The sequence below is a fragment of the Hordeum vulgare genome, chromosome 1H (assembly GCF_904849725.1).
Source record: "Hordeum vulgare subsp. vulgare chromosome 1H, MorexV3_pseudomolecules_assembly, whole genome shotgun sequence".
In the NCBI taxonomy this organism is placed as follows: domain Eukaryota; kingdom Viridiplantae; phylum Streptophyta; class Magnoliopsida; order Poales; family Poaceae; genus Hordeum; species Hordeum vulgare.
Genome location: NC_058518.1, coordinates 437828180 through 437854388, shown reverse-complemented (window position 1 = coordinate 437854388; position 26209 = coordinate 437828180). Strand labels below are relative to the sequence as shown.

The following is a 26209-nucleotide window of genomic DNA, read 5'->3' as shown; positions in this document are numbered from 1 at the left end:
TGAAGTGCGCGTGTGTAAAGATAGATTCCACCCAAACCTTTCCACTACGGGTCCCCTCTTAATAGTACGACTTTCCTATGACTCAAATAAAGAGAATCGTAGAGAGCGCCGTGCTTCCGTTCCAGAAGAGAGGAGACGTGACGTCTTGTGCCGTTGACGTGTGTTACCTGAAACCTTGACACACACGGTTAGTCCTGTACGGTACTGTCATCAATCACCAAAATTACTTAGGCATAAACTATGCCCCAACAGTCACCTTCCTCTCCTCGGCCGCCACCCTCCTCTCCTCAGTCCCCAACATCCTCTCCTCGGCCGCGGCATCTTGGGTCCTTGCCATCTTCCTCACCTCGTTCGCTTCTTTTCTTGCCTTCATAATAGCTTCCATAGCATTTTTGAGCTCATCATCCCCTTTCCTCTTCTTCTTTTCTTTTGCATCTTTCTTGCACTCATCCGGTCGTTTTGGCTTCGAGTATGAAACCGAGTTTGGTGTAGGGCTTCTGTTGCCGTCATCACTTGATGCCTCCTTCTCATCATGATCCAACACAATTGTTCGCTTGCATTTGTTGCTCTCATTAACATCATCGATGCCTTCACGCTTGTTCCACTTCTCATCATCCTTCAATTCTTCATAGCAATGAGGCAAGGTAAATGGTCTCCCTTTCTTGATGTTCCCTTTTTTGGTCTTCTTCTCCTTTCCTTTGAACAAGTTTTGTGCAATATTGAACTACAAAAAAACAAAAGAAGTTAGCACTACAAGCACCAAGAACAAGCATGATGAACATGGATGAAATGACACTTACCCTATCTATATCATTAGTGTCACTTGGGTTCAACTTGTCAACCGCCTTTTGTGCGGCCGCCCACTTTTGACAATCTCGGTTGATTGTCGACCACCGGGAGCGAAGAGATCGTGTCGAGCGGTCAATTCCACTCTTGTTATGTAGATCAAAGTGCTCCTTCATCCGGTTTCAATATGCATCTTTACTTTGATCACCTCCAATGGATGGTGTCACACGCTCTGCAAGTCTCTTTCTCGACGGCTTGAAGGAGCCGGAGCCGTTCGCCGCCTTGTTCTTCTTCGCGGAAACCTTGCCCTTCTTCGTCTGCGCCGCATATGGGAGCTGCAAGAGGGGGGCACGTGGGTTCACGGCAGGCACCTACGCGAGGCCACCCGCCGCCGAGGTCATCCGTGGCGGCATGAAAAGGCCGCGCGCGACGCCGATGCTTCGAGGAGCGGCGATGGCGGCGAAGCCAAAGCTCCCCGCGTTAGGGGTTGCGGCGGCGACGGCGATGGCGGCCTCAGCGGAGGAGTCGTGGGTGTAGGAAGGGGTGAAGGGGATGCCGACGGGGGCGTCCATTGAGCAGTTCACAGGCGGCGGCGCGCGGCGGGACGAAGGTGACGCGGTGGAGAGAGTGTGACGCGAGCGATCGAGTGTGCAGCGCGCGGAAGCGAACGCACCAAATAAGCAGCGCGTGTTGCCGATTCTGGCCGACGCGCGACCGCTGGAGCAACTTTTGTTATTGCACGCGTGCTAAAAAGATAATTTTTGCAACGGGCGTTGTTTTAGTACGACTCTTGAGATGCTCTAACTGAAGCCGAGCTGCGACGCGGCGGATGATGTGCTGCATGGGCCGCTCATGCGTCCACCCGTGGTGGTGAGGAGGAGCACGTGGACGACGGAGGCGGCGGCAAGCAGGAGAGCCGCGGCGGCGAGGTAGGGTTTGAGCAAGCTGGAGTTTGTTTCCACCGTTTCCAAGCCTGACGCCCCCAATTTTGGCAGCTCCAACCTCCAAGTAATCTCCGTTGTCTCTGCTTCACACCGTCGTTGCCTCACGCTCCTCTCGGCAGACCTCTCCGTCGTCCTGCCGTGGCAGCATCGCCTCTCCGCGATTCTCGTTATATAGTGCGCTGCAGGTGAAGCCCTTACTCAAAGCTTCGTCATGGCTACTCTCTCCTGTCCTCCGACGATTGTGCGTCGCTCACTCTGTGGCGCCGCTCTGGTGCCCGGACGGTGTTCGACGAAATGGCCGTGAGGCCAACACTGGTCCTCGGGAGAGCCGACGATGGTAGGGGAGCCATTCTCCCGCGTCAGCACTGCTGCCCGGAGGTTGTTCGACGTAATGTCCGTGAGGCCAACACCGGTTCTCGCGACGTCCGACGGTGTGAGGTCAGCCTGCCGTTCCCCATCTCGTAAGAATGCGCGAGTAATCTTCAATGATCGCGTTGGTTCTCTCTCCCTTTGGTTATCGAGAAAGATTTTCGTTCCGCTTTATAGATAAAGCAAATCTCTTCCTTTGATTAACTCCTATTGTTACATGCGACTAGAAACCGGTAGTGGTTGTTGGCTTGCTGCCTGATTTGGTTAGCACGTATGCTGGTTAGCTGGCAATTAAGGGCGTTTGATTGGCTGACTCAACCTTTTGTGAATCGTGATGGACTTTTATGCCATGGTATTTCCATTTCTTATACCAGTGCCCATTTTATGCAGGCCATTTTGCCACAACAAGCCTTCTTAGAAAGACAAGAGATGGCCAAAGAAAGTTGTTGAGCGAAAGCCAAGACTCCCAAGTCACCCTCATCTTTCCGTGGTGCATGAAAAGATCAACTGAGCTGCCCTTCCAGGACCATCTGGGTAAGCGTGGAATTCTGTTGATACACGAGCTGGAGGTGGAGTAGTTCACAACGCAACTGCTCATTTATATTTTTCAGCACGTGCAGTTTCTCCGTTGGCAAGACAAAGTCACTCTCTGCAACATCCGGATATTGACTTGCAGGACGGCCAACACCAGCAGTCTGCAATTTCTAGCCGCCTCCTGCCCTCTCCTGGACTCCCTGATCAATTAGCACTCTTCGATCGGCTGCACGGTTGAAGATGGAGCTCGCCATATCTGCCGTAACAGGTGAGCTCGTGAGCCGATTCGTCTCCTTCCTCGCTGACAAGTACCGCTCTAGCCGCTGTGCACAGCCGGAAGAGAGGCTGGTGAAGAGGCTGCAGCAGCTGCTCCTGAGAGCTCGCACAGTCGTTGAGGAGGCGGATGGGAGGTACATCACTAACTCTGGGATGCTGGCGCAGCTCGACGTGCTCGCGGGTGCCATGTACCGGGGCTACTGGGTACTAGCGGCATTCAGCTACATGTCTCTCGAGAAGACAGAGACTACTCCCTTGGAGGAGGATGCGGAGGTTAGCTGCTTTTCTCCTACCAAACGTCTTCGCAGGGTTCATGGCAGTGCCAGGAACAACAAGGCCGTGTACCTTGCCGACCTGCAAGGCATGCTGGAGAGCTTGGAGGATGTCGTCGCCAGCATGACGGAGTTTGTTGTTCTTTTGGGTGGGTGCGACCGTATGCTGCCCCGACCATACGACGCGTACCTTTACACCGGCAACATCATGTTCGGACGCCACACCGAGAAGCAGAAGCTCCTGAACTTTGTTCTACAGCACAGCCCTCCTGGTTGCACTCCGGCTGTTCTCCCGGTCATCGGTGCTCCTGCGGTCGGGAAGAGGACCCTTGTCGCCCATATATGCAAGGACGAGAGAGTCAGGTCACACTTCACTTCGATTCTGCACCTGAATGGAGATTCCATCTGTAGATTAGCAGACCATGATCGTAGCCTCTTGTCAGGGAACACACTGGTGGTTGTTGAGGTTGTCTCAGATGTCAGCGAGGAGGATTGGGCCAAGTTCCACTCAACCTTGGCAAGCATGGACAGTGGAAGCAAGGTGATCATCATCAGCCGGCTTAGAAGTTCGGAGCGACTGGGAACCGTGAAGCCGATCTTCCTCAACACCCCGTCGTATGAGGAGTTCAGCTACCTCTTCAAGACACTCACATTCAGGGGCGCGAACCCGGTGCAGCACCCACGGTTGGCACAGATAGCAGACCAACTGGCCAGGGAGTTCCGAACGGAATGGTCGCTCGTCGCCATGAACATATTCGCGGATTTGTTGGGAAGGAATCTGGATGTCCATTTCTGGCGAGGCATGCTGAGCAGGATGAGAAGATCTGTTGAGAGGAACCTCTCCATGTTTGGGGAGCACCCAAGGTTGCTCATCGAGAGACGCCACCAGGTAGACGTTACGGACTTTGTCTTGCATCCCAACGCTTCTCCACTCTGCATCATGCCTTCCTGTACCAGTGGCAGCAGCCGCACTGAAGTTACGACGGAAAGGGCGTCGCTACCGAGGGTGAGGCTTGGGGATCTGATGATGGATCCTGGAGTTCGGCCACAGGGGGATTTCAATGTGGTTTCGTGGGAATCAAGGTTGCCACCGTACTCCTCATTCATTCATTTCGTTCCAAATGGAAATGGCGCTCCAGGTTTGAGGAAACAGAGTACTCCCCTGACTGGGAGGAAGCGTCCCTTTGGAAGGCCTTTTGATTTGAACGATTCTTGCAGGGATCTTGTAGAGAGTTAGAATCTCTATTACTCCCCGGTTCATAATTGAATAGAAATTAGATATTTGACACAGTCTCCAATATGTATATTTAACCTTTATCTTTAGTCTTGGAATTTTATATTATGAAAAAAGGGCAAAATTAATTTTTGTAGTCAAAGTTAGAAAATGTTGAATACAAGCCTTTCTAGGAAATCATGCGTTTATGAAAATTATTTTTGTGCGTAAGATGTTTGATATGTAGGATTGTCAATTTTATCCAAAGAACCCTTTATACCATGTTTCGTATAAAGTTTTTCATTAATTTAAACCTTTTGCGGGGGTGGGGTGGAGGTAGAAATTCTTGTTTGGTGCACTCAAAACCACTTCAGTGCAAAATATGTCCAGGCAAGAGTGCGGATGATGAACAGACTTTGAAGCAACAAAGGGACCAAAATAAGAATAATTTGCCAACAATGATAAAAACTAAAAACCACCACGCAAGATGATTGTCAAGGGCACGAGGAAGAAACGAAACGAGTATGAACCTCCTGTGTTGCGATATCGCTCCACATGTGTGAGCATACGACAATCTATGGTGCCAAAGAGCCCCTTTTACATTCGATTAGGGCACGCAGCACACCAAGAGCAACAACAACCGCAAAGCACACAAACGTCTTAGTCAGGTTTGGACCAACCAGTGTGAAGCGTAAAACATTACTTCTATTTTGATGGATTTATGAGGATATATGCTCTGTGTTACAAAGAGTGCAACCTTGGTAGCAAGGAGCTCAAAGGCGCTACTAAGCTACTGCAAATGGGCAGGATTTCGACCTTTGTAAAGGTTGCCATGACCCTCCTTTTATAGATGAAAGGGGTCACACAGGCAGGGGCGAAGCCAGGCTGGCGTTGAGCTCCGGGCATGCTTCATAACTACACATTCAACAGTGTGAAACAGTGTAAACATGCTACAGTCAATGAAGAAAAAAACATCACGCCCCAGGCCGCCCCCCCCCCTCCCGGCCTGGGTCCTGTCTCCGCCACTGATCACAGGGGCTCGATAGTGATCGAAGTGCTGACGTAGGCTACATTGTTGACATACCTAACCCGAGCAGTACAGAACAAGCTCAATAGATGTGTTGTTAGGGGTCACGCCGGAATGGATACCGGCAAGGGAGCTCCATTCCACCTGTATCGTCAACCCAACTACCTTTTATTACCGCGACACGTCACTAGATGGGTGTAAATAAAGTTGATCTTTCATGTGGTGGACCGTCATGTGCCCTGGCAAGCTCTAGCTAACCACTTGCGCACCCACCACCTGTCGGCGAGGTCCTGATAGGTAGGTGTGGCGGAGCGGCGGAGGAGGCCCGAGCTTGTTGGTCTGGGGCTTGCTGGCAACATGGAGGACAACCTTCTCGGCAGCCTAAGTCTTGAGCTTTAGTGCTTCTTTAGTACTTCTCAATGACTTGCCTGGAGGTCTTCTTCACGGTATTTTTCTACCATGTCCAAAGTTTTTCTTGGAGCAACTCCATCTTCTGTGAAGCCCTTCCTGGTAGGGAGGCTACAACTATGTGTGTAGTCAGGGATATAAACACCCAAAGTTCACTACACCGACAACATGTATTTTGGGCCACCATTTTGAGGGTACCTACCAAGAGCTGAGCTATCCATTACTTCGCTTGAAACCATCATGAAGTCCTCAAAGATAGTCACCATAGGCTACCACCAGAACTCCTCTTGATCGTGCAATGACTGGCCCCAAATCAGTAGTCCTAAAACCTTCACCCGTCGATGAATGAGGGATGGCGATGGCACCAAAATCCACTGATTTGGACTAGTAATCGTGCACGTGCAATGCAATTCCCAATAAAACTTTAAAACGAATATACAAAGTACTTGCAACCCTACATATGCAATAATTTGGAGAGGTCAAATGTTGATGTGATATAATTGCTTTCAGACTTTAGATATCGATTTAACTACAAGCTCTATTGAGTTCTCATATCTCCTCTTGTCATCTGATCCCCATAATTCCCCTCGAATAACCAGTCAATGGTAGTTGTTCAGTTAGCCCTAGGGATACATACATGCAGTATTGATAAGCATTTAAATGTTTCAATAAGTCTATGTATTGTATGCATTCAAGCATTGTGAAAAATAGTGCAATGGAGTACATTAAACAATTCTCTTGAAAACAATGCAACGCAAAACAACAAACAAATCTCTAAACAAACAGTGAACATTTTCATGCTCTTGTGATCTGATACTTCTACTTCCACTACAATGTTAGTGCAATACAAAAAGGATCTAAAGGCATTAGGTGTTACAAAAAAGATAAAACTGCTATAATTTACAACACGCTTTAGTTTTCTGGAACCTCAATATCCTCGGTTGTGAGCTTCTATACAAATAGCATATGATGATTGCGCAACAACTTGCCAAACACCACTCCTGCTAACTTAATCATTCACACAACTAAGTACACAACAATTATCTTATTGGAACTGGAAAAAAATTGTAAGATAAAGCTTGATTGTCAAGTAATATTCAAGCAACTCGACTCTCAAGCGAAGAATATCATTTGTGGCCATATGAGCAAAGGTCAGTATGGCAGAGTGAGTGCTTTGGGTTCTGCAAAGCTCATCTGGGACAGGTTGTCCAAGGTCAATGAAGGAGTAACTACTCAATATGACTCTCGGGTTGATGTTCCTCGCAATCTCTTCAACCGCTTCAAAAGACTCGATAATGAGAGTTGTCAGCAAGCCTTTGACCGCCTCACTGATATCTCAAATGAGCTACACGCTCTTGGGGCTAGAGACATCACTCACCATGAGGTGGTGAAGAAATTGTTGAGGTCTCTTGATTCTTCATTCAATACACTGGTTCTGATGATTTAAGAACGAAGAGACTACAAGTTACTAGATCCTGCTGATATTCTTGAGAGACTCAATACTGAGGAATTCCAACAAGCTAAGAAGAGAGACCTCTATGGACCAAGCTATGGAAGACCTCATGCGCTGAAGGCAAAGGTTGTTTCCTCATCTGAAGAAGAAGACTCTGATTGCAGTCTTGGTGATCCTGAAGAACTTGGTCAGGAACTTGCTATGCTCGTGAGGAAATTCCAGAAGTTCTCCACACGAGGCTAGTTTGGAAAATCTTCGAGAAGAGATATGAGGAAATCAGAATCTTCTTCTGAGGACTACAAGAAAAGAACCTGTCATAAATGCAAGAAGTCTGGTCATTACATTGTTGATTGTCCTTGCTGGGTGAAGGAATCAAAGAAGAATAAATACAAGGATGACAGTTCTGATGACTCCAAGAAAAATAAGAAATCTGCAAAATCCTCGTCGCACAAGAAGAATAGTTTCAGAAAGGCTCAGGCTCTTATTGGCAAGGAAATGGATTCTGAGGAAGAATCTGAAGAATGTGATGAAGAGGAAGGATCTGAAGAGGAGTCAGAGTATGGTGTGGCAAGTCCATCTTCGACCTCGAAGAAAATGACAACATCAACAATGTTGAGGACTACGACGATGACTTTGCTCCCTCCTATTGCTTCATGGCAAAAGGTTCCAAGGCACCCAAACACACTTCCTCTTCTGACTCAAGTGAATGTGAACCTGATGATTATCAAAAACCCAATTACTGCAAACTTGTTAATATTACCACTAAGCAACAAAATGCTCTTGAAGAGCTTCAAAAACTGCCAGACAAAAGCGATGACTTGTTGAACGAGGAAATGAATCGGGCTCAAACCCTCACTAATGATGTTCAAAGTCTTCAATCTAAGTTTGATAGTCTTCAAGAACGTCATGGCACTCTCTTGGCTCACCATGAGAAGCTTTCTTATGAACTTCTTCAAAGAAAGGAAGATCTTGAGAAACTAAGGGCGTCTCATGATGATATTCAAAGTGAAAATGATTCTTTGCTTGCTCAACAGATCAGTACCGCTCAGGACGAATTCAATCCACCATGCTTGAAATGCATAGAACGCGAATCTGCTAATTCTTCACCTAAAAGTTCAAATGCTTCTATTGCTACAAATTCTTCAATTGTATCTATAGTTACAAATCCCTCACTTGAGGAAACCACAAATGTCACTAACGAAAATGCAGGGTTTAAGGAATTGTATGTGACAGTCATTTACAAAAGCCTCGAAGGGCATGAAACCCTTTGCGATGTGCTCAAAAAGTAGATTCTGAACAAAAATCCTAGGAAAGCGGGCCTTGCATTTGGGAGGAAATTGAATGTTGATGGATCATACTAGAAATCTGAGCAGTATCCCAAAACCTCATGGGTTGCTACAAAAGGACCTCAGGTTGATCCATCTACATTATTAGGCTTTGCATGTGAAACTTCATATTCCTGTGATGAGTCATTTGACTCCAACTGTAATTTGTTCAAAAATCAGAATGGTGAAGTATTTGCTAGATATGTTGGAACTAGTTGCACGAATGGACCACCCTTGAGGAAAATCTGGGTTCCCAAAAGTAGCTTGGAAAGTCTTGAGGTGAATGTCCTCATGACACCACACATGAAGAACATGAACCCTAGATCAAATTCCTCAAGTGGACCAAAGTCTTCACGACAATCAAATACCCCGTATGGTCGAAATCATGCTTGTACTCATGCTAATGCTTTTGACATGCAGGGAAAATACAAGGGACATGAGTATGTGCACCATTCCTCAAATAACTATGTTCATAAGTCCTCAGAGAATTTCTCTGCTTATTCATTTGAGTACACTAGCCCCCCTCACGTGAAACGAAGTGCATTAGCTTCAATGCCAAAATTATCTTATGGTGCTCGCGAGATGGTGAACTCTTTGCCACCCCTTCACATGTGGGTGGTGAATAAATTGAACTAATCACTTTTGCAGGCCAGGTCTCCAAATGAACATGATCATCTAAAGAATTTGCTGGAGACCTGAGGAAATGCTTGAAAGGACGCAAACTAATCATGATTAAATAGTTGTCATTTGACACGTCCTCATATTTTTTTAACTCTACTCTATGTGATGAAATTCAAGTCCGATGAATTTGATATCATATTCTTCACTCTGAAGCATATGAGATGGTAAGCAGTACTAATTCATCTGCAGGATGACAACGCCAAAACCACTGAGTGGGTTCTTGAAAGTTGATGTACAAATCACATGACTCGTGACAAGAGTTTATTGATGAACATCCCACTAACTCCATCACCGCTGAAGCATATCACCTACGCATACAAAGTAAAAAAAGCAAGGTATTAGGCCTTGGTAAGGTGGTTATATCCGAGGACCGACACATGGACAGAGTCATGCTTGTCGAATCCCTTGGGTTTAACCTCATGTCTGTCTCAATGCTTTGTGATCTTGATATGATTGTCATCTTTGGCAAATATCGATGCGTAGTCATCATGGAATCTGAGAAATCCAAAGTCTTCGAAGGCTTTAGGAAAGGAGACTTGTACATTGTTGATTTCTCTACAGGTCCACAGCCGGCCACGTGTCTACTTGCAAAAGCCTCAGAGGGCTGGCTATGGCATCGACGGCTTGGTCATGCAGACATGAGGAATCTGCACACACTGGCGAAGAAGAAGCATGTCAGTGGCATCGAGGGTGTCAAATTCCTGAAGGATCACTATGTAGGGCTTGTGAGTCTGGAAAGATTACCAGATCCAAGCACCCCTCGAAGACTATCATGACCACCACTCGTCCTTTTGAATTGCTTCACATGGACCTCTTTGGACCTACTCATTATGCTGCTCTAACCAATGCAGCATCTCTATATGAATTTGTCAATGTTGATGATTATTCACGTTGCACTTGGGTGCATATTATCTGTTACAAAACTGAAGTGCAGGAAGTCTTCAAACGATTTTGCTCAAGGGCCTCGACGAACTCCGGCCTCAAGATCAAGCACATCAGGAGTGATTATGGGACATAATTCAAGAACACTGGTCTTGATGGCTATCTTGATGAACTTGGTATTACCCATGAGTTGTCTGCCCCTTATACTCCTCAACAGAATGGTGTAGTGGAGCGCAAGAACATGACTCTTGTTGAGATGGCTTGCACTATGCTTGAAGAAAATCAGACTCCTCGTCGCTTCTGGCCCGAGGCAATCAACATTGCATGCCACATCAGCAGCAGGGTATATCTTCACAAATTCCTGAAGAAGACCTCATATGAACACCTCAATAACAAGAAACCCAATGTAAGTTATTTCAAAGTCTTCGGTGCAAGATCCTGGATTAGAGATCCTCACGACAGTTCAAAATTTGCACCGAAAGCACATGAGGGTTTTATGCTTGGTTACGGAAAGGACTCGCATACCAACAGAGTCTTCAACAACTACCACAACAAAGTTGTTGAAACCATAGATGTGCGGTTCGATGGAACTCGCGGCTCGCAAAGAGAGCATCTGCCTCGTGTGCTAGATGAAATGCCTCCTGGAGAATCTATTAGGTTCAAGTCTACTGAATATATCATTCCCACTAAAGAACAATTGCCCATTGAAGAATTCATCCCAAACAACGATGAAATTCGGGCTAGTGCACCTGAGGAAATTGCTCCTGATCAAATTCCTCAATCCGATCAAAGTCTTCAACCTGCGCATCCAAGGATTGCAAATGAAGTGCAAATTGACAAAATACTCGATGGTATCAATGCGCCAGGTCACCTCACTCTCTAAAAAGCTTCACATTTAATTAACTTTTGTGGGCATTCTTCCTTCCTGTCTATCATAGAACCCTCAAAAGTTGATGAAGCCTTCATGGAACCTTAGTGGATTCAAGCAATGCAAGAAGAACTTCATCAATTCAAGCTGAACAATGTGTGGGAACTTGTCAAGCAGCCTGATCCTCCCAAGCACAATCTCATCGGTACCAAGTGGATCTACCAAAACAAGAAAGACGAAGATGGTCACGTAGTGAGGAACAAGGCACGGCTTGTAGAACAAGGCTACACACAGGTTGAAGGAATTGGCTTTGATGAAACTTTTGCACTTGTTGCTAGATTTGAAGCTATTCGTATATTTCTTATTTATGCTAACCATCACAATATCAACTTATACCAAATGGATGTGAAAATGCATTCCTTAATGGTAAGCTTGAGTAAGAAGTATATGTTACTTAGTCCCCAGGTTTTGAAGACCCAAAGCATCCTAACAAAGTCTTCAGACTCAACAAGGCTCTCTATGGCCTCAAGCAAGCCACTCGGGCATGGTATGACATGTTGAAGGAATTCCTCATGAAGAAAGGCTTCAAACCCGGTTCACTTGATCCAACTCTTTTCACAAAATCCTATGACAATGAAGTATTTGTGTGCGAAATGTATGTAGATGATATTATCTTTGATTGTACTGACAAACGTTACAGTGATGAATTTGCCTACATGATGGGTGAAGAATATCAAAATGTCCATGATGGGGGAGTTCAAATTCTTCCTAGGACTACACATTTGTCAACAACACAATGCCATCTTCATCTCTCAAGAGAAATACCTCAAGGATGTCTTGAAGAAATTCGGCATGCATGAATGCAAAGGCTTCAAAATTCCAAGGCCTACCAACGGCCACCTCTGCACTGACGAAAATGGTAACGACTTTGATCGGTAGGTATAACGCTCCATAATTGGCTCCTTATTGTACCTATGTGCATCTAGGCCAGATATTATACTTAGTATTTGCATGTGTGCCCGTTCCCAACCAACACCAAAGGAATCACACCATAAGGTTGTGAAGCATATTCTTTGATATCTAGCTCACACACCAACGCTTGGATTATGGTACCCCAAGGGCTCAAATCTTCATCTCGTTGGATATTCCGACTTTGACTATTCTGGTGACCATGTGGATCGCAAGTCAACATCAGGCACCTTCCATTTCCTCACACGATCCTTAGTATGTTGGTCCTCGAAGAAGCAGAACTGCGTGCCACTTTCCACTGCTGAAGATGAGTATATTGCTGCTGGTTCGTGTTGTGCTCAACTACTATGGATGAATCAAACCCTCAAGGACTACGACATCAACATGAAGAATGTGCCACTCTACTGCAATGATGAGAGTGCAATCAACATTGCAAAAAACCCACTACAATACTCGAAGACCAAGCACATCCAGATTCGTCATCATTTTCTTCGTGATCATGTACTCAAGGGAAACATCTTCCTCGACCACGTGAAGACTCAAGAACAACTGACAGATATCTTCATTAAGCCCTTGGATGAGAAGAGATTTTTCAAGTTGCGATGTGAGCTAAATATCTTAGAGTCTTTGAATGTTATGTGAAAGGACACACATCCTAACACTTATGCAAAATTGATGACTTAGATGTGCAACACACGAAATAACGTTTTTCTTCAATCAATGAACACTAACACTCTAAGTGTGAAGAAATTAGTGAAAATTTGGATTCTCACGACCCTACGACAATTGTACACGGTGTCTGTAATCATCATTCTTATACGGTGGGTCACACCACTAACCCAATTTGAAAAGTTGAAATTCTTCAAAGTTAAGATTTTTTTCAAATTCTACAAATCTTCAAAAAGTTTAAATTATTCAAACTTTTCAAAATGTGTTCTTCATTGACTATACACTTATTAGTGAGCTTTCAAAGTCCTCAACACCATTAACTTATTGCTAAGTCTTCATGTTGGTTTTTGTTCTAAGTGAATGTGATCGGACCCGTCCCCCTTCTATGCTAAGCTCAACACAATCTGTTCTCAAATTCTTCATATCATTCTATTTGAAACTCGTTCAAAGTCTTCACCGAGTCCTTGTCACCTGAAGAATTTGCAAACAAAATCCTCAAAAATTTATCAAAATTTTTGGTCGTTGCCTCTCAAACTGCTCCCACTACCCTTGTCTCGATAAGCACGATCTCCACTAACTCCACCGCTTAATGCGTGGGTGTCACATGTCGAGCGGAGAGGAAGAGTCAGTGGCAGTTTGGTCCAAAAACATCGGGCCAGACCGTTTTCACCTGGGCTATAAATATCCCAGTGTCACCCCTCAGTCACTTTTTTCCTCTTGTTTTCACTTCTCACTCCTCGAAGCCTAGACCTAGTGCTGCCGCTAGAAATCATCATCGCCGGAGAGGAAGAGCTTCACTGCCTCGACCTCCTCATTGTCATACTCATGCCGACTGCGGATATCCTCCCTCCACCACCGACATAGATGTCTTCAGCCGCCAAGTTAGGGCGCTAAAGATCTGAATCGACGAGCTTCTACTCCAAATCCTCCTGTTCGTCGTGTTCTTTCTGTTCCTCGAAAAGGGTAGTTAAAATCTAATTTTACTGCCCTTGTAGATCTTTGTGTTTCCATAAAATACTCAAAAATTGTTATTCCTCAGCAAATTCATCATATGAACACTTCCTATTCTTAGATCACTTGATCAATTTCCCTAAGTTACACTATTCTTTAAGAGATTCCTCAATTGTGTGAATTTTCGGATCTGCACAACGCTCGAACCTAAGTCAAGAACACTTAGCGAAATTATTCAAGATAGTATTGGTCAATTTCCTCAACTTGAGTTATTTTTGAAAATCTTCTGAGAACGCATATGACCTCTTGAAATTCTTCGCACCTATACTCTGTTTACAGGTACAAAATGTCTGCTGATGAATCTCTAGGTTCTCATCAACTTAACTCATTTGCGGCATTTCTTGAAGAAAATTTGCACACCTCATCAGATTCCTCAAAAGTTCAAATTCCTCAAGTCAAGAAAATGGCAGAAGAGAAGAAACATCATAAGGGTGGAAAGAAGCCTGAGACTAACACTGCTTTTGAAATACCTGAAGACATCTATGATGAATATTGCACCCGTGATGAAGAAATATATGGGAAGGAGACAAAGGAAAAGCGCAAGACCCGTTTGCAGAAAATAGAAAGGAGATGGGGCAGGGAATGGAAGGAGTACAGGTATGTGACTCCAAAATACATGAAGAAATTCGCTTTGAAACCTCAAGGCCCAAGACCTCCTCTTGGTAATCAACAAGTTACTGATCCCACAAGCCTGGTCACTGGTGAAGAATTTCCTCAAGAATGGGCAAAGCAACAGGCTAAACTGTAGAAAACTGCAAAAGAGGTTGTGAGGAGATTCAATGTGGAAACTGTTTCTACAGCAACTGCTGCCTCCTCTTCTTTTGTTGAGGTCTCTCGCATTGAAACTTCTCCGAGGCAAGCTTTAGTGAAGAAATCAGCTATCAAGCCAAAGTCTTCAACTACACATTCGTCACAGGAAAATCCTCAATCAGCTCCAAATGTGGCTGCAAATTCCTCACCGACTACCACAAAGTACTCACTGCCAATACAACTGGAGACAAGCCAGCGTCCAATTGGGACTCCAATTCCCTCGGGACCCTCTGCTTCTGGCTCTGCACGCACTTCTTCTAGTGCAACCATGAAGAAAAAGATGACCGTTGGGCGAGGAAAAAGGCCTAACCCTAAGAAGGTGGTCCTCAATGTTCCCGCTGGATCTAAATAAGAAGAGGTTGTTGATGAAGTACTTGCTGCAATCATCAAAAACAAACAAGAGAGGGTTGCACAGGCCAAAGGCACCAACATTCCCCTCATGTTGGATCCAAAGGTGGTGTTAGACTTCATTGACACATGATACCAAGATCCTCAAACCCCTATTGATGACTTGAAGCTCCCACTTGGACCAAGCCATGTGCTGACGACTTTCATCAATGAAGAAAAATGGAAGGTTGAAAAGGCCAAAAGGGCCAAAAAAGCACAGGCTGAGAAAGAAATGTTTTTGAAGAACAACATCCTTTAATTAACACCACATCATCTCGTCTCCACATAAACTGAGATAAAAACCTTAGTGAAGAATTCAGTCGCTATCATGCTCACTGGAAGGGCGCAAAGATTAGGTTCGCCAACATGGCTACCAAAGCCATCACAGACCACAACACCAGGGTTACAACTTCAACGCAACCACAAAATCCTCGGGCCAGTTCCTCTGCTCAACTGTGTGAAGAAACTGCGAGGGCTGAAAAAATTCAAGCGCCCGATGAATCTGCACCTGAAGAACGTACCACGCCAGTTGAAGAAACTGTTGTGCGTGAAGAAACTTCTACTGCCAGGACGACTACATCAGCCGTGCGTGAAGAATCTGCCCCAACACCAAAGTCTTCAAAAGTGAAGAAAGTGACTCTTCCTTCTGCATCAGAAGTGAACAAAACCAAGGTTGCTCAAAAGGAAGCACCTAAGAAGAGAAAGGCATCAACAAGCTCACAGTCCTCAGAAGCCAATCGCTTGAGGACTTTAACAAGTTCCTCAAGTGCACCTATTGACGCCACTCCAATCAGCACGGTACCCTCTTATGAGGTGGTGCCATTCGGTGCCGAACATGTCATCCCAGAAGGGGATGAAGAAATGGAAGATACTCGATCTGTTCTGGGGGTCCACCACGAGGGGCCCACCCACCCCGAGGGCCACATGGGCCTAAGAGGTGGCGCACCACCCCCTTGTGGGCTAGGCAGCCAACCCCAAAGAGGCACATGCGCTGAAGTGGTAGGTGGGGAGGTGCCTTGAGGAGGAGGGACTCCTCCCCTTGGGTGCTCACCTCCCTTGTTGGAGGTGGACTCATCCCCACTTGGCCAGCCAGCCCTCCCTTGGAGGATGGGCCAAGGATGCGCCCTACCTACCACCTCCTCCTATATATAGAGAGGGAGAGAGAGGGCAGCACGACCCAAAGGCATAGGTGCAACCCTACCTCTATCCCTAGATCAATTTCTCCTCTGAAACTCGTCTGTGGCAGTGCTTGGCGAAGCCCTGCTGAGATTGCACGACCGCCGTCACCACCACGTTGTTGTGATGGCGGAGAACTCATCTACCACTTCACCCACGCTCGCTGGATCAAGGTGGTGAAGGCATCATCTGGCTGTACGTGTGCTGAACATGCAGGTGTCGTCCGTTTGACACTTGATCGGGATGTTCGTGATTGGAACGCGGGACGGGTCGTGATTGGATCGCGAAGACGTCGACTACATCAATCACGTTTCTCAATGCCTCTGCTTAGTGATCTACAAGGATATGTAGATGCACTCCCCCTCTCGTAGATGTTGATCTCCATAGATTGATCTTGGTGAGCGTAGCAAAAAGATTGTTTCCCATGCGACGTTCGCAAACCGTGGTATCACAGCAAGGTCTATGCGTAGATAACATGCACGAGTAGAACACAAAAGAGTTTGTGGGCGTTGATGTTCAGATTGCTTACTTCCTTAGTCTTATTTTGATTCGGCGGTATTGTGGGATGAAATGGCCCAGACTAACACTACTCGTCCACGTACGAGAGACCGGTTCCATCGACTCACATGCAACTTGTTGCATAAAGATGACTCACGGGTGTCTGTCTCTCCCACTTTAGTTGAATCAGATTCGACGGGGCGGTCCTTGTAGAAGGTGAAATAGCAACTTGAATATCACCATTGTGGCTTTGCATAGGTAAGAATGGTTCTTGCTAGTTACCCGTAGTAGCCACCTAAAACATGCAACAACAAGTACAAGATGTATAACTTGTTTTGCAAGGTATGTTGTGATATGATATGGCCAATGACATGATGAGATATATGTGATGTATGAGATGATTATGTTTTGTATAGAATTATCACGACTTGCATGCCGATGAGTACTGTTAGAAATATGCCCTAGAGGCAATAATAAATTGGTTATTATTATATTTCTTTATTCATGATAATCGTTTATTATCCATGCTGGAATTGTATTGATTGGAAACTCAAATACATGTGTGGATACATAGACAACACACTGTCCCTAGTGAGCCTCTAGTTGACTAGCTCGTTGATCAAAGATAGTCAAGGTTTCCTGACCATGGACAAGTGTTGTCACTTGATAACAGGAACACAACATTAGGAGAATGATGTGATGGACAAGACCCAAACTATAAATGTAGCATATGATCGTGTCAGTTTATTGCTACTGTTTTTCTGCATGTCAATGTATCTGTTCCTATGACCATGAGATCATCCAACTCCTGGACAACGGAGGAATACCTTGTGTCTATCAAACGTTGCAACGTTACTGGATGACTATAAAGGTGCTCTACAGGTATCTCCAAAGATGTCTGCTGGGTTGGCATGGATCAAGACTGTGATTTGTCACTCCGTGTGACACAGAGATATCTCGAGGCCCACTCGGTAATACAACATCATAACAAGACTTGCAAGCAATGTGACTAAGGAGTTAGTTACATGATCTTGTATTACGGAACGAGTAAAGAGACTTTCCTTAACGAGATTGAACTAGGTATGGAGATACCGACGATCGAATCTCGAGCAAGTAACATATCGAAGGACAAAGGGAACAACATACGAGATTAACTGAATCCTTGACATAGAGGTTCAACCGATAGAGATCTTCGTATAATATGTAGGAGACAATATGGACATCCAGGTCCCGTTATTGGTTATTGATCGGAGAATGTCTCAGGTCATGTCTGCATAGTTCTCGAACCCACAGGGTCTGCACACTTAAGGTTCGGTGACGTTTCGGTATAGTTGAGTTATAGGTGCTGCTGACCTAAGGTTGTTCGGAGTCTCGTGTGAGATCCCGGACATCACGAGGAGCTCCGGAATGGTCCATAGGTAAATATTGATATATAGGAAGTCCTGTTTTGGTCACCGGGAAAGTTTCGGGCTCATCAGTAGTGTACCGAGAGTGTCGGGAGGGGTGCCGGGGACCATCGGGCGGGGTGTCAGGCCCCAAGGGGCCTCATGGGCTGTGGGAAGAGATAAACCAGCCCCTAGTGGGCTGGAATAAGTTCCCACTAAGGCCCATAAGGTTTGAGAAGGAAAAAACACAAGGTGGGAAGAGTTTCCAAGTGGGAAGGAGGAATCCTACTCCAAATAGGATTGGAGGAGGACTCCTCCTCTCCTCCTTGTGCAAGGGAAAAAGGCATCCCTAGGGCGCATCCCTCTCCCCCTCTCCGCTTATATATACTAAGGGTTTTGAGGGTTTTAGACACAACAGAAAACAGCCACGTGCTGCCCTCTCTCTCTAGATCTGTTTCTACTCTAGTTTCAGCGGTGCTTAGGCGAAGCCGTGCTCGAATAGCACCACCACCACCACGCCGCCGTGCTGGAGAACTCATATACCTCTCCGCCCCTCTTGCTGGATCAAGAAGGTGGAGATCGTCATCGAGCTGTACATGTGCGGAACGCGAAGGTATCGTCCGTTCGGCACTCGATCGAGACGGATCGTTGGACGGATCGTGAAGACGTACCACTACATCAACCACGTTTATTAATGCTTCCGCTTAGCGATCTACAAGGGTATGTGGATCCGATCTCTCTCTGGTAGATGATCATCACCATGATAGGTCTTCGTATGCGTAGGAATTTTTTTGTTTCCCATGCAACGTTCCCCAACAGTGGCATCATGAGTTAGGTTCATGCGTAGATGATATGTCGAGTAGAACACAAAAGAGTTTGTGGGCGTTGATGTTCAATTTGCTTCCCTCCTTAGTATTTTCTCGATTCGGCGGTATTGTTGTATTGAAGCGGCCCAGACCAACCTTACTCATATGCTTGCGAGAGACCGGTTTCATCAAATAACATGCAACTTGTTGCATAAATATGACTAGCAGGTGTCTGTTTCTTCAACTTTAGTTGAATCGGATTAGCGGTCCTTGGAGAAGGTTAAATAGCCAATTGCATATCACCATTGTGGTTTTGCGTAAGTAAGATGCAATCATACTATATACCCATAGCTACCACGTAAAACATGCAACAACAAATTAGAGGACGTCTAACTTGTTTTTGCAAGGTATGCATGTGATGTGATATGGCCAAAGACATGATATGATATATTGGATGTATGAGATGGTCATGTTTTAATAGTTAAATATCGACTTGCACGTCGATGCTACGGCAACCGGCAGGATCCATAGGGTTGTCTTTAAACTAACGTTTGTGCTTGCAGATGCGTTTACGATATTGCTAGGTAGTAGCTTTAGTAGTAATAGCATAGATAGCACGACAACCTCGATGGCGGCACAATGATGGAGATCATGGTGTGGCGCCAGTGATGATGAAGATCATGCCGATGCTTTGGTGATGGAGATCAAGAAGGACAAGATCATGGCCATATCATGTCACTTATGATTTGCATGTGATGTTAATCCTTTTATGCACCTTATTTTTCTTAGAACGACGGTAGCATTATAAGGTTATCCCTCACTAAAATTTCAAGATAAAATTGTGTTCTCCCTGACTGTGCACCGTTGCGACAGTTCGTCGTTTCGAGACACCACGTGATGATCGGGTGTGATAGACTCAACGTTCACATACAATGGGTGCAAAACAGTTGCACACGTGGAACACTCGGGTTAAACTTGACGAGCCTAGCATGTACATACATGGCCTTGGAACACAAGAGAATGAAAGATCAAGCATGAATCATATAGTTTATATGATCAACATGGAGATGTTCACCACTGAAACTATACTCAACTCATGTGATGATCGGACTTGAGTTAGTGGATTTGGATCATGCACCACTCGAATGACTAGAGGGATGTCTATTAGTAATATGATTAGCTAAACTCAATTATCATGAACATAGTCGAAAGGTCTTGGCAAATAATGTTATAGGTTGCGTTGTAGCTCTACTAATTTTTATATGTTCCTAGAGAAAATTTAGCTGAAAGATGATAGTAGCAATTATGTGGACTGGGTCCGTAAACTGAGGATTGTCATCATTGCCGCGTAGAAGGCTTATGTTCTTAATGCACCACTCGGTGTGCTGAACCTCGAGCGTCGTGTGTGGATGTTGCGAACATCCGACATACATGTTTTTGATAACTACGTGATAGTTCGGTGCGTAATGCTTAACGGCTTAGAATTGAGGCGCCAAAGATGTTTTGAACGTCACGGAACATATGAGATGTTCTGAGAGATGAAATTGGTATTTCATGCTCGTGCCCTTGTTGAGAGGTATGAGACCTTCGACAAGATTCTTTGTCTATAAATTAAGGGAGAAAAGCTCAATCGTTGAGCATGTGCTCAGATTGTCTGAGTGCTACAATCGCTTGAATCGAGTGGGAGTTAATCTTCCAGATGAGATAGATATGGTTCTTCAAAGTCACTGCCACAAAGCTACTAGAGCTTCGTGATGAACTATAACATATCAAGGATACATATGATGATCCTTGAGCTATTCGCAATGTTTGACACTGCGAAAGTAGAAATCAAGTAGGAGCATCAATTGTTGATGGTTAGTAAAACCACTAGTTTCAAGAAGGGCAAGGGCAAGAAAGGACACTTCATGAAACGGCAAACCAATTGCTGCTCTAGTGAAGAAACCCAAGGTTGAACCTAAACCCAAGACTAAGTGCTTCTGTTACGAGCGGAACGGTCACTGAGGCAGAACTACCCTAGATACTTGGTAGATGAGAAGGCTGGCAAAGTCGACAAAAGTATATTGGATATACCTGATATTGATGTGTACCTTACTAGTACTCCTAGTAGCACCAGGGTATTAGATACCGGTTCAGTTGCTAAGTGTTAGTAACTCGAAATTATAGCTACGGATTTAATGGATACTAGCAAGGGTGTGGTGACGATGTGTGTTGGAAGTAATTCTAAGGTTGATGTGATCAAACATCGCACGCTCCCTCTACCATCGGGATTAGTGTTAAACCTAAATAATTGTTATTTGGTGTTTGCGTTGAGCATGAACATGATTAGATCGTGTTTATTGCAATACGATTATTCATTTAAAGAGAATAATGGTTATTCTATTTGCTTTAATAAATACCTTCAATGGTTTATTGAATCTCAATCGTAGTGCTACACATGTTCATAATATTGATGCCAAAAGATACAAAGTGGTAATGATAGTACCACTTACTTGTGGCACTACCACTTGAGTCATGTTGGTATAAAATGCATGAAGAAGCTCCATGCTGATGGGTCTTTGTACTCACTCGTTTTTGAAACGTTTGAGACATGCAAACCATACCTATTGGTATAAACGCATGAAGAAACTCCATGAAGATGGATCGTTTGGACTCACTTGATTTTGAATCACTTGAGACATGCAAATCATACCACATGGGCAAGATGACTGAAGGCCTCGTTTTCCAGTGAGATGGAGCTAGAAACTAACTTATTGGAAGTAATAAATTTGGATGTATGCAGTTCAATGAGTGCTGAGGCACGCAGTGGATATCATTATGTTCTTACTTCACAGATGATTTGAGTAGATACTAGTGTATTTGCTTGATGAAACACACATCTTAATTATTGAAAGGTTCAAGTAGTTTCAGAGTGAAGTTGAAGATCATCGTGACAAGAGGGTAACATGTTTATGATATGATCATAGAGATGAATATCTAAGTTGCAAGTTTGGTACACAATTAAGACAAATGTGAAAAGTGTTTCACATCTCATGCCACCTAGAACACCATAGTGTGTCCGAACGTCATATCCGCGCCCTATTTGATATGGTGCATGCTATGATGTCTCTTATCAAATTACCACTATTGTTTATGGGTTATGCATTAGAGACAACCGCATTCACTTTAAATAGGGCACCACGTATTTTCGTTGAGATGACACCGTATGAACTATGGTTTGAAGAAACCTAAGATGTCGTTTCTTAAAAGTTTCGGGCTGCGATGCTTATGTGGAAAAGTTTTAGCATGATAAGCTCGAACCCAAAGCGGATAAATGCATCTTCACATGACACCCAAAATAGTTTGGCATACCTCCTATCTCAGATCCGGAAGCAAACTATTTGTTTCTAGAAATAGGACCTTTATCGAGGAAAAGTTTCTCTCGAAAGAATTGAGTGGGGGGTGGTGGAACTTGATGAGGTTATTGAACCGTCACTTCAACCAGTATGTAGCAGGGCGCAGGAAGTTGTTCCTGTGGTGCCTACACTAATTGAAGTGGAAACTGATGATAGTGATCATTGAGCTTCAAATCAAGTTACTACAAACCTCGTAGGTCAACAAGGTCGCGTACTGCTACAGAGTGGTACGGTAACCCTGTCTTGGAGGTCATGTTGTTGAACAACAATAAACCTACGAGCTATGGAGAAGCGATGGTGGACCCGGATTCCGGAAAATGGGTGGAGGCCATGAAATCCGAGAGAGGATCCGTGTATAAAAACAAAGTGTGGACTTTGGAAGAACTACTTGATGGTCGTAAGACTATTAAGTACAGATGGATCTTTAAAAGGAAGACAGACGATGATGGTGAAAAGTCACCATTAAGAAAATCTCGACTTGTCGCAAAGATGTTTCCGACAAGTTCAAAGAGTTGACTATGATGAGACTTTCTCACTCGCAGCGATGCTAAAAGTCTGTTGGAATTATGTTAGCAGTTGCTGCATTATTTATGAAATATTGCACATAGGATGTAAAACATTGTTTCCTCGATGATTTCCTCGAGGAAAGGTTGTATGTGATACAACCATAAGGTTTTGTCGATCCTAAGGATGCTAACAAGCACTCCCTCCGTTCGGAAATACTTGTCCTAGGAATGGATGAATCTAGACTTATTTTAATTATGGATATATCAAATATATCCATTTTTAAGACAAGTATTTCCGGATGGAGGGAGTATGCAAGCTCCAGCGATCCTTCTATGGACTGCTGCAAGCATCTCGGAGTTGGAATATACGCTTTGATGAGATGATCAAAGCTTTTGGGTTTATACAAGGTTTATGAGAAACTTGTATTTCCAAAGAAGTGAGTGGGAGCATTATAGAATTTCTCATAAGTATATGTGGTTGACATATTGTTGATCGAAAGTAATGTAAATTTTCTGGAAAGCATAAAGGGTCATTTGAAAGGAGTTTTTCAAAGGAAAACCTGGATAGATCTACTTGAACATTGAGCATCAAGATCTGTAGAGATAGATCAAAACGCTAAATAGAACTTTCAATGAAATGCATGCCTTGACAAGTTTTTGAAGGAGTTCGAAATAGATCAGCAAAGAAGGAGATCTTGGCTGTGTTGTAAGGTGTGAATTTGAGTAAGACTCAAAGCCCGATCACGACAGAAGAAAGAGAAAGGATGGAGGTCGTCCCCTATGCCTTAGCCCTAGGCTCTAAAGTATGCCATGCTTTGTACTGCACCTGCTGTGTGCCTTGTCATGAGTGTGTCAAGGGGTACAAAGAGTGATCCACGAATGGATTACTCGACAGCGGTCAAAAGCTATCCTTAGTAACTAGTGGACTAAGGAATTTTTCTCAATTGTGGAGGTGATTAAAGAGTTCGTCGTAAAGAGTTACGTCGATGCAAGCTTTGACACTAATCCGAATAACTATGAGTAGTAAACCGGATTCGTATAGTGGAGCAGTCATTTGGAATAGTTCCAAATGGTGCGTGGTAGCAGCATCTATAGGATGACATAGAGATTTGTAAAGCACACACGGATCTGGAAGGTTCAGATCCATTGACTAAAAACCTCTCTCACAAGCAAGACATGATCGAACCCCAGAACTATATGGGTGTTGAATTCATTGCAATCACATAGTGATGTGTACTAGATTATTGACTCTAGTGCAAGTGGGAGACTGTTTGAAATATGCCCTAGAGGAAATAATAAACTGTATATTATTATATTTCTTTATTCATGATAATCGTTTATTATCCATGCTGGAATTGTATTGATTGGAAACTCAAATACATGTGTGGATACATAGACAACACAATCTCCCTAGTGAGTCTCTAGTTGACTAGCTCCTTGATCAAAGATAGTCAAGGTTTCCTGACCATAGACAAGTGTTGTCACTTGATAACGGGATCGCATAATTAGGAGAATGATGTGATGGACAAGACCCAAACTATAAACATAGCATTTGATCGTGTCAGTTTATTGCTACTATTTTTCTGCATGTCAATGTATCTGTTCCTATGACCATGAGATCATGCAACTCCCGGACACCGGAGGAATACCTTGTGTCTATCAAACGTCGCAACGTTACTGGGTGACTATAAAGGTGCTCTACAGGTACCTCCAAAGGTGTCTGTTGGGTTGGCATGTATCAAGACTGGGATTTGTCACTCCGTGTGACGGAGAGGTAACTCGGGGCCCACTCGGTAATACAACATCACAACAAGCCTTGCAAGCAATGTGACAAGGAGTTAGTTACGGGATCTTGTATTACAGAACGAGTAAAGAGACTTGCCGGTAATGAGATTGAACTAGGTATCGAGATACCGACGATCGAATCTCGGGCAAGTAACATACCGAAGGACAAAGGGAACATCATACGGGATTAACTGAATCCTTGACATAGAGGTTCAACCGATAGAGATCTTCGTAGAATATGTAGGAACCAATATGGACATCCAGGTCCCGCTATTGGTTATTGACCGGAGAATGTCTCAGGTCATGTCTGCACAGTTCTCGAACCCGCACGGTCTGCACACTTAAGGTTCGGTGACGTTTCGGTATAGTTGAGTTATAGGTGTTGGTGACCGAAGGTTGTTTGGAGTCCCGGATGATATCCCGGACGTCACGAGGAGCTTCGGAATGGTCCGGAGGTAAATATTGATATATAGGAAGTCCTGTTTTGGTCACCGGAAAAGTTTCGGGTCATCGGTAGTGTACCGGGAGTGCCGGGAGGGGTGCCGGGGACCATTGCGAGGGGTGTCACACCCCAAGGGGCCTCATGGGTTGTGGTAAGAGATAAACCAGCCCCTAGTGGGCCGTAATAAGTTCCCACTAAGGCCCATAAGGTTTGAGAAGGAAAAAACACAAGGTGGAAAGAGTTTCCAAGTGGGAAGGAGGAATCCTACTCGAAATAGGATTGGTGGAGGACTCCTCCTCTCCTCCTTGTGCAAGGGAAAAAAGGCAGCCCTAGGGCGCAACCCTCTCCCTCCTCTCCTCCTATATATACTAAGGGTTTTGAGGTTTTTAGACACAACAGAAAACAGCCACGTGTTGCCCTCTCTCTCTAGATATGTTTCTCCTCTAGTTTCAGCGGTGCTTAGGCGAAGCCCTGCTGGAATAGCACCACCACGACCACCGCGACGCCGCCGTGTTGGAGAACTCATCTACCTCTCCGCCCCTCTTGCTGGATCAAGAAGGTGGAGATCATCATCGAGCTGTACGTGTGCCGAACGCAGAGGTGCCGTCCGTTCGGCACTTGATCGGGACGGATCGTGGGACGGTTTGTGGGACAGATCGTGAAGACGTACCACTACGTCAACCGCGTTTATTAACGCCTCCACTTAGCAATATATAAGGGTATGTGGATACGATTAGGGGTGGGCATATTAACGTAGGACCGATGTGCCGAACCAGAAGAACCGGGACCGAAGCCGAAAGGACCTAAACCGAAAAAATCGGTTCCTATTTCGGTCATGAAAAATACAGAACCGAAATTAACTAGATAAATTCGGTTGTTATACATAATTAACCTAGAAACCCAAATTTACAAAGCACCATTCACTCTTCCGTATTCTTGCTGCCCCAACCGAGTTGTGCATGTCATCCCAATGTAGCTCTCAGCCTCTTTGGGCCTTTTTTAACTTTCAATTTTTTTCAATTGGCCCACAACGTTTAATACTTCCCAAAATCATTCTATCAATTAGCCCACAATACTAGTTCTGTAGCACAGGGAAGTGGTGCATTCACGTGTTAGTACCACATCGACTTCCTACTGAGAAAGGATGCATGGGCAAAACAATAAAGCTAGCATGGATGTAGCCATCGTTGTCATTCGAACTGTTGCATGTGTAGAGATGTGCATGCATGGTATATTAAATAATTCGTGATTGAGGACTTGGGTGTGTTTGGTTAAACCCGATGACCGAACCGAAAGTTCGGCTCCCAAATAAATCGGTTACCTAGTTGTCTA

The 26209-nt window shown here is 44.7% G+C and overlaps 1 protein-coding gene across 5 annotated transcripts; it reads left to right on the top strand.

The window, feature by feature from the left end:
* Positions 1–1597: 1597 nt before the first annotated feature.
* On the top strand, positions 1598–4592 carry LOC123443265. 5 transcript variants are annotated; one of them, XM_045119623.1, is made up of 5 exons: positions 1604–1715; positions 1782–2168; positions 2490–2633; positions 2720–4070; positions 4139–4592. In XM_045119623.1, the coding sequence occupies exons 4-5, from the start codon at positions 2874–2876 to the stop codon at positions 4154–4156; spliced, it is 1215 nt and encodes a 404-aa protein (XP_044975558.1). In that variant the 5' UTR covers positions 1604–1715; positions 1782–2168; positions 2490–2633; positions 2720–2873; the 3' UTR covers positions 4157–4592. The 5 variants fall into 5 exon arrangements, with proteins under 5 accessions (XP_044975527.1, XP_044975558.1, XP_044975536.1 ...); XM_045119615.1 differs by having other exon boundaries at positions 1608–1715; positions 2720–2901; positions 3075–4592; XM_045119592.1 differs by having other exon boundaries at positions 1598–1715; positions 2776–4592.
* Positions 4593–26209: the final 21617 nt, after the last annotated feature.